Source organism: Biomphalaria glabrata, chromosome 9 (genome assembly GCF_947242115.1).
Source record: "Biomphalaria glabrata chromosome 9, xgBioGlab47.1, whole genome shotgun sequence".
In the NCBI taxonomy this organism is placed as follows: Eukaryota; Metazoa; Mollusca; class Gastropoda; family Planorbidae; genus Biomphalaria; species Biomphalaria glabrata.
Genome location: NC_074719.1, coordinates 17,330,030 through 17,339,628, shown reverse-complemented (window position 1 = coordinate 17,339,628; position 9,599 = coordinate 17,330,030). Strand labels below are relative to the sequence as shown.

General features: G+C 30.2%; 1 protein-coding gene across 3 annotated transcripts; it reads left to right on the top strand.

Moving 5' to 3' along the window:
* The first annotated feature begins 417 nt into the window (after positions 1-417).
* LOC106062178 (casein kinase II subunit beta) lies at positions 418-8,958 on the top strand. 3 transcript variants are annotated; one of them, XM_056041995.1, is made up of 7 exons: positions 418-577; positions 2,724-2,807; positions 2,950-3,052; positions 4,007-4,113; positions 5,391-5,466; positions 7,770-7,959; positions 8,467-8,958. In XM_056041995.1, exons 2-7 carry the CDS (start codon positions 2,736-2,738, stop codon positions 8,573-8,575), a joined length of 657 nt encoding a protein of 218 aa, XP_055897970.1. In that variant the 5' UTR covers positions 418-577; positions 2,724-2,735; the 3' UTR covers positions 8,576-8,958. The 3 variants fall into 3 exon arrangements, with proteins under 3 accessions (XP_055897970.1, XP_055897969.1, XP_055897968.1); XM_056041994.1 differs by having other exon boundaries at positions 4,004-4,113; XM_056041993.1 differs by lacking the exon at positions 4,007-4,113 and adding an exon at positions 4,417-4,532 and having other exon boundaries at positions 419-577.
* Positions 8,959-9,599: the final 641 nt, after the last annotated feature.

Genomic DNA, 9,599 nt, shown 5'->3' with positions numbered 1-9,599 from the left:
TATGTGTTACATTTAGATCTAGGCCTAGATTTCATTTAATTTGCTTCATTCGAAATCTATTAGATATGGTCTTGATCTTAGTTTTAAAAATCTGGATAAATCCAAACGTGGGTTTAAATTCTATGAAATCTAAAAGACGGTCAGGATGCAAAAATAAAACACTTCCGTGTTTTTATTTTGGGTATTCGTGAGTAAATATAAAAATGTAGACTTGGTTTCCGACCTAAATCGAGAAAGTAGATATCTAGATCACATTTTTCTAGATATTTAGACTATAGAGATTTAGAATATAATCTAGATATATATTTTTCATGCTTTATCCTTGATGTAATGTAATGATTCAAACGAATATAGTACTCTGTGGTGTATTGTAATGTGCTTAATATCTGCATTTAGTTCACATTTAGATTTACCCTCCCACATTTTTTTATCTCAATGTTTTTTGTAATCATAAATTTTAACTGAACGAATTTCAGACACTGCGCATGAGCAGTAATAAAAACGGTTATAGAAGTAGACATCTTTTGTTTTTAGATTGGGAAATATAACTAGATAACCAGATTCTAGAGATATCAAGGTAATGAAATATAATCTATATCTGGTAGATCTAAATCTCAGATTATATAGAGTAACAGTAAACCTAAATTTGTATCTAGTTCTAGACTCTTAGTAATATCATTAAATAGACGATACTTAGGCTTAGGGCAGTTAGGGCTAGGCGACTCTGTAAACTCCTTCTTAGCCTTGGCCTTAGTCTTAGTAATAGTTAGTCCTTAGCCAGGCACTTCAACAAAAAAAAAATGTGTTTTGATCATATTGAATGATATTGTTTTGTAATTGATATCATTAAGATTAAATAGAGCTTGGTTTCCCATTTACAAATATATCAAAATTATGTTTCTATGATAAGTAGAAGAGAAGTTATGATTTTTTTGTATTTTTTTTCCTTCTTTGGTATTGGGCCACTTTGCCTTGGCTTTGGTTTCGTAAATTGTAAAGTTTGAATTGAATAAAAAATTTTGGCATCCAAAATGGCCAAATTATGACTTTTTGTGTACTAGTCTAGTTTTTTGTTATTAAAATTAAAGCATACATATCTTTCTTCTTGTTCAATATTTTTTATTTAAATTTTCAGGAGACTTTAACTTTAAGCATGTTCTTTAATGGGTCATCAACCTTGAAAACTTTTTTTTTTTGTTTTTAACATTTTACTTTTTTAGTCTTTTTAATGCGTAGTAATAGGACCATAGGAAAAAACTTTTTTTCATCATAAGGGCAGGGTTCCCGCGGCCTCCTGATTTTCCAGGAGCTCCTGGAAATCTCCTGAAATTATTAAAAATCTCCTGAAAAATAGACAAAATTGTCTTTTTGGGTGTCATTCAATATGAAAAAAGCCGATCTTACGGGCTATTAAGAAAAAAAACAGCATTGTCGTCTTTCATTTAATAAAATGTAATGATATGGCGAATGCAAACCTCAAGCGAAAGTTCTAATACTTTTTTTTACTTTAATAGTCACTGGCATATATATATAGATCTAAGTATTCTAAGTCTATCTCGATCTCTTTAAAAATTCAAAGTTATTTTCTTAAAAACAAATCTAGATCTACATAGGTTTGATAGATCTAGATAGGTTTGATAGATCTAGATCTAGAATTACTGAATTAGAATGAAAAGGCTAGATCTATTTTATATAGATCTAGATCTAAATCTAGAAAGACTTGATATTAAAATTAAGACTAGATTTTAGATCTAGATTATGTCCAACTCTGCCCCTCATTAGCACTATGTTTAGTGATATTCCCTTTCTTTTTACTCATTTACATCACACTTAGTTTAACATCTAAAACAAAAGCAAAATTAACTAAGAAAATGTTAGACCTATACAAAATAGATCAAAGAAATGTACATTTCCCGGCCTTGAGTTACATCCCTTTGATATGCATTTTCAACATTAAAATAGCATTCGTTAGTGTCATTGATTGTGACAAATGAATATTATGAAACACCCCATATTTACACATAGACTATGACGTGTGTGTTTTTAGGCCTATTCAGAAGCATTTTAGATAGTTCGTGTTTAGCTGATACTTAAATTTTCTAAAAAATCTCCTTAACCCCGGACCTACCCTCCTTCTGTCCTAGAACAAGTGCTCTTTGAACCTGTGTAAAACCCTTGTTTTTCAGACTAAATGAAACTACATGTGTCTGAACTATAAAGAAATGGAGTATAAATAAAAACAATGGACTAGTTTCGTCATAGCTATGAAAATAGAGGCTCATTTTAACAAAGATTGTGGGGTGTTCGTTAATTTTAGAAAATATGGGGTGTTCAGAAGAGGGAAATACCTCTAGATCTAGCTCTGTCTTTTTTATGTAAGAAAAAAGAATTTCAAATTTGTAGGTCAAGTCAGGGCCAGGATTTTTTTTTTCCCTATGGTACCAGGATGTCTTTACCTCTTCCTAGGCCTAGGGTTATTTTTTATTATTTTTTGGTTGGCTAAGTATATGCTAATGAGCCCGCCAACATTTATTCTGTTTTTGGAGCTGATTTATTTGATTCATAAACCAATTGTTTGATTTCATACAAAAAAAATTAATAGGGTGTTTGTATTTAATTATGATTTTCTTACTAAACTGTTAATTTCAATGTTTTGCTGAACTGTGATTTAATATAATTAATTCTAAATGAAAAGCTTTTTTTTTTTTTTTTTTTCTTTTTAGTATCTAACAGACATGAGTAGCTCAGAAGAAGTATCATGGATATCATGGTTTTGTGGATTAAGAGGAAATGAATTTTTTTGTGAGGTAGTAGTGGTCACATTTTTGTCACCCATTACTATAAAATATTTTTAAAAAATAATAATTTCTTCCTTTTTATTATTTTTTCACTTTTTATGTCCCAACTTATTTATATATGTTATCAAATTGATGGTTATTGATTTTAAAGGTGGATGAAGACTATATTCAAGATAAGTTTAACCTGACTGGACTTAATGAACAAGTGCCACATTACAGACAAGCATTAGACATGATTTTGGATCTTGAACCTGGTAATTGATCATCATTTCAACTAATCAATACTTCATTTTGGCGGTAGGCACAGGCACAGATAAAACCTATAATTTCACAACAAAAAAATTTTTTTAGTTCGGATTGGTACAGTAGCATAGATCTAGATACTTCAAATCTCATTTTAAAAAATCTCCTGCTGTCGCAATTTACTTTAAGCTTTAAAATAAATAGCTTTTAAATAAATTATAAAGGGCTGCGTGTTGTCATGCTATTGATAGTAAGTATTGTTCCACTTCTTTCTAAATCACAAGATCGGTGTTGAATAATGCATGTTAACACACCACGTGATAAATAAAGGTACGCATTTCAGTATAGTTTAACTAGACTTAATCCTTTTGGCTCCCACTAGACCACAGGGCGATTTACCATCAGACTCTGTTCTGGGCTTTTCCTCTCGCTTGGGTCTATGTTCATCCTACTACATAGTTTTTAAGTTGTGTGTTTATTCCATTTTGATATCTATTTCACTTGAAATAAGTTGTTCAATAAATATCAAATTTGTTGGGCTAGAAGTGCTTTAAATTAAAATTTTTATAGTTAATTGAATTTAGTCATGATACATCCTTAATCTCTACATTTCACACGCTCCTGTCTTTTCTAATAGGTGGGCTGTTCTGGCTGTGATGTTGTTTTTTTTTTACTAATCTGAATTATAAACATGTTTGCTTTGTGGCCTAAGAAATTGTTTGTTTACACATTTTAGTTCACTAGTTGATTAAAGGCATATCTACATTGCATGTGACATGTAGGTTCATAAAGGGAAAATCAAATGGCTTGTTACAATATTTGCTACATTTTATTGTTCTGAGATCTCTGAAAGACTCTAGATCAGGAACTGGTTAATTAGCTTTTCATCTGATTAGTTTTTTCCTTAAAGAATACCTTAAAATTGAGATGGAATGTTTTGACAACTGTTTATGTTTAATTAGAAGAAGATGAAGATAATGTAGAAGGGGATATGGTGGAGCAGGCAGCTGAAATGGTTTATGGCCTTATTCATATGAGATTTATTCTCACCAACAATGGACTTGTCAAAATGGTATATTTCACTGTTTGCAAGTTGTTGTTTATTCTTTTGGTATGTTCATTTATTTAACTTTCTATGCCAATGATTAAAAACATAGGATTGTTCTTGTTATATTTTAAATTTGTTCATATGTTGTTTTTTTTTGTATTCTATTTACTTGTTAAAGTTACTGCCCAAATAGTGTTGCATGAAATAAAATGTACTTGAATAAATTATCATAATTAATAAGTGCAGAAAAGCCTTAAACTTTAGCCAACAAATGTATCTATTACATACTAGTACTATTTAAAGAAAGAAAATGATATTGCTATTTAGATGATGAACTTGAAGAAAATCCAAATCAAAGTGACTTAATAGAACAGGCTGCTGAAATGTTGTATGGCCTGATTCATGCTCGTTACATCATGACAAACAGAGGCATTGCTCAAATGGTAAGATGAAAACAAATATTTTAGTGCAACTATTTGGGTTTCTTTTTTTTTTCTCTTATTACAGTTCTTTATGTTTTGTTTTACATATATACTTTATTACAATATTATATGCAGAATGCATTTGTGAGTGTGTGATCATATACTTGTGCTATAAAATATATATATATTTATAAAAGTTTTAAAGAATCATTTGCTTTAATTCTGTATAAAAGAGTAAATTAAAATATTCTAGATTTTTCACCTTTAACATTGTGTTCACTTTAACTCTTATTACATTTAGTCTATATCATAGTTTAAGTTTGGCACAAGTGATATAAAACTCCAATCTTGTATTAACTAGATTATGTTTATATTTATAAAAGTAAATCCAAATAGTTAAACTATTTTCATTTGATCTGAGGCATTGTGCCAGCTGCTTGTGAAAACAAATAGTAGGAACCCGTCAACACTAGGGAAATATCTTGTGCTTGTTGTAAGGAAATGGGGAAGATGTAAATAAAACAGCTACAATAAACATCAATGCTTTACATAACCATTTTACAAATGGTATGATAAATGTATCATTTTTCTGTCACAGTGAAGCTTTGAGCATATGATTTCAGTTTCATGCTTTTCAATCTATCTGGGAAAAAATCTTTTTTAAAAAGTTGGGATTGAGGCCTCAGATGTCTTAGATTTTTTTTTTAATGTTAGGTTTTGTAAAGGACTCATTTCTTTCGTTTATTAAATAGAAAACCCAAACATATTTTTTTTTCATTCTTGTCGATGGTGTTTTTGTCCAAATAAAATTAGTATCTGAACTAATTAATTTCAAATGCTTTTAACACTTTTTAAATATTTTTTGTCGCTTTATTAAAGATAGAGAAGTGGCAGCAGGGTGATTTTGGTTATTGTCCTAGAGTCTACTGTGAAAATCAGCCGATGTTACCTATAGGTAAGTTGTAATATATAGTTGCAGCACATATGTGTTATAGTTTCATATGTATTTAACTCATTTCATATATATATTTTATTCCTTGGATTGATAGGTGAGCATTCAGTAATTTGTCATTTTGTGTTGTTTTAACTTCATCTATTCTTTTTGTGTTTTTATTTTTATTATATAGTAACTTATTTTGGTAATGATGGGGCCATATTCTATCATTAAGTGTCTAGATTGTTCATTTTAATATCTAATTGTGAAAAGGACATTTAAAAAAAGTTTTGTTTTAAATCTTTAATTATATCTAATATAATTGTGTAATATTAACCCTTTTGCTACTATGCCATACTTCAGCTGTATAGCTCCAAATACTAAGCTAAGGGGGTTACTCCAAATGCCATATAGTGAGTGATGTTACAATATATAGCTTTAAAAACATTAAACAACACCTGATAATAACAAAATTCTTTTTTAAAAAAAAGAAAAACGGATGATCTCTAACGATATATAATTTAATAGTTTGTACACAATGTAATGACAACAAATTTTTCAAGTGCTTGTTTTTTTTAAGCTGGTGATCCCCCCTCCCTCCTTTTTTATTTCTAATTGCATAAGGTATTTCTGATACCCTGTAACATTTATTCAAAGGCTAGTAGAGTTTATTTATTCTTAAAAATGAAAAGTCTCCTGAAATTCTAAAATTTTGTCCATTCTCCACTCTGGTTAATGCTATCGAATAATGCAGCTTTTAAATATTGTCTTTTTAAAAATAAGTCAGTGATAACTTTTCTGCATCTATATAGTGTTTGTTACCCGGTAGTAAAGTTATGTATATTTATTTAGCACTGTCTACAAATACAGTTCTCAACATACAAATAGACCTATATATTGCAGGCTCTGTTTATGAGGATTCAAGCACAGTTACTAGTAGAATAAAACATTACCTCAAATACACACTATGACTCTAGTCTCTATAAGATACACATAGGAACTAAAAATATACATTTCCACCACAGAGAATAAACATTATGTAGGCATTTCTAAGAATTTCTTTTAAAATGCAATAGCAACCATTTGTAATATTATTTAATAAATCTTTGAAAAAAAAAAGGGGTGGGATGTTTAGGGATGACAGTCAAGTTGTTACTTGTTGATATCTTTCATTACATTTTCTGTGGGCATACCACAGCTGATAACATTGTTTTTGTTCTGTGTGGGATGGTGGCAAAATATTTATTACCTGAACATTCAAGTACCAATTATTGATTTAAAAATGCAAAGTTCTATTTTTTACATCATATTACACACTGGCTAACACACATATATACATAGATTTCCTCCTTAAAAAATCTCCTAGAATTCTGTTATGGAAAAGTGCTACTGACCTTGTTATTATGAAATTAGAAGGCTTAAACACCAAAAATTATGTTTACATCTAAAATGTATAGATGTAATGAGAATTGTACTGGCTTCCAATTGGTGACGTTGAGGCCCTTAGTTGCAAACTGTTGTTCTGCATATCTATTTGTCTAAGTTACCATTAGTTCTATCATGACAAACTAAAATTGACCTAACCACTTGTCCTCGCCAAAGTTGTGTACACCCCCAACTAGATCTATTTCAAAATATCCAAAAAATGTGTAGATTCTTATTGACACTATGTCTAGATTTAGATCCTGTGTTTGCTTCACTATCGCTCTCAGAATAGGACTAAATCTATGTAGATCTAAATTCTCATGATCAGTATCTATATCAATTTCATTATCATTATCAAATGTATTTAGTATAGTATTTGTGAAAGTCCCGTTGTTGTTGGCTGTACCGGATGCTATCTGACGGATTAGCAAAGAGAGTAGGACATATTTGGTTGCAATGGTAGTGAATGGGTTAATTATTCCTGTTTACAATGTACTCAAGTAATATAATAAAAAGCAAATTGTTACAACAAATAAATTAAACTGCATGAAAATTTATTTAAAATATCAAGTATATATGAATAGTAGGAAAGGAATGTGTTATCTTTTTTTCTTGTATATCTAGAGCTCTGCTGTCTACTAATGGTTGTATAGTAGTTTTTTTATATTTTTTTTTCATCTTCCAATGGATCGGCTGATGGTATAATTTCAGCGTTCCCCCCCCCCCTTCCACACACACACACACATTTTGGCTTGTAAATGTTTGTGGCACTAAAAAATTAAAATAGCTTTACTTCACCCCTTCAATGGAATAATATTGTATGACACCCTTTCCATAAATAAGTGACTGGTTTAATCATGGTTCACCACTTTTAATATTTATGTTTATATGTTTTTCAGGTCTATCAGATGTACCAGGAGAGGCAATGGTAAAATTGTATTGCCCCAAATGTCAGGATGCATACACACCAAAATCTTCTCGGCACCACCACACAGATGGAGCCTATTTCGGCACTGGATTCCCACACATGCTTTTTATGGTGCACCCTGAGTACAGACCAAAGAGGCCTGCCAATCAGTTTGTACCAAGGTTGGTTACTGATAATTATTATGTCAGATAAACTAATTTTGTCACAATGCAATGCTCAATACAAGTTATTTTGTCTTAATTATTAGTATATTAATGGACAATGTAAGACTTGAAAGTGTTTAGGAATGGCCAGCTTCAACATCTAAAAAATTACAAATTGTTGATGGTTAGATGTGAACTAAAGAGATAGCTCATTTTTGTGTGCTGGGCATCATCTGCAGTTCAAGACCCCTACTTTTTTTTGTAAACACTGAAAAGATAAATCAGTTTTAAAATTTTTGCTGCACACATTTATTTGGGTTGGAATAATATTGCAAGGCCAGTTTATTCAAAACCTTGGACAAGACATTAAACTGATTTTGTTTTTTCCCAAATGCTGTCTGAGCATACAGAAAGTATTTGAAGAACTTGTGTCTGGTATATTTGTATTTTTTTGCATTTGCATACAAATAATAGTACCAATTTTATTTACCTTTTTTCAATTAACACTATTTTGTTTTCTTTTAGGTTATATGGTTTCAAAATACATCCATTGGCTTATCAGCTTCAATACCAGGCTGCCTCTAATTTTAAAATGCCTATGAGAGGTGCTGGACATCCAAATAGCAAACGATGAAGTCTTCATACCAGCCTAATATGCTAGAATTTTTTTTAATTTATAGGTTAAATGGCCAACTTATCATATTCTTGGTGAACCCAAAACATGTTGAAATTATTATTTTGTTTTTAATACAGTACACTTTGTAAATTATTTTGTGTTTGCTCGATTGGAGTAAAAGATTGTATGAATGATTTGAAACTGCATACAAAAAGAATGGGTGAATTATGTCAAAACCATTTTTTTTTTCTGTAATTTTGTTATTACAAAAAATTAAATTATTTAAAACGTTTTTTTTTTTTTTGCTCTTATTAAATGTTTGAATTCTGCTCTACTAAGTGTTAAAAGAAGTCTTATTGAAGAGCAGTGTATGTAGTCCTGAAATAAAACATCAGAATAGGTGTGTTTTTGTTTTGTTTTATATCAGTGGCAATGTTCTTAAAACTTTTATTTAGGAGTCTCTAAATTGGATTGAAGCTGGAAAAGTTAACCTTCAAGCTTTAACCAAATGTTGTTTTTCCCTAGCCTTAAAATGAGGGAAAAGGTTACATTAAAAAAAAAAAAAATTAAAAACCTATGAAGACAAAACCAGTATCAGCATGTTATATTTCTATGCAGAACCTGTATGCATTTCCAATGCAAGTCCAACAAAACTGATGTGGATGTTTTAATCTCTAAATGCCAAACTTGAATAAACTTCTTTTATTGACAAATATACACAGGTTCAATGTAGATTTATAATTCACCCCATTCACAAATTTTTTTACAACTGTTGTTACTGGTCATTGTCTTGAAGCACCAAGCTTTTTTAGGTAGACAAATAAGTCGTAGGTGTAATGTATCTTAACTAAATAAAACATTAAAAAGCTTGAATAAATTTCTTTGTGAAAAAAAAACAACTAAATTGAACTTTTTTATAATACAGACAAAATCAATTGTGAAAAATGAAATAAATGTGCAGACTTAAGTAATAATATCTAACTCGCTATAATAACATGTTAAGGCAGGGGTTCTCAACCTGTGAATTGTGACCCCTTTGGGG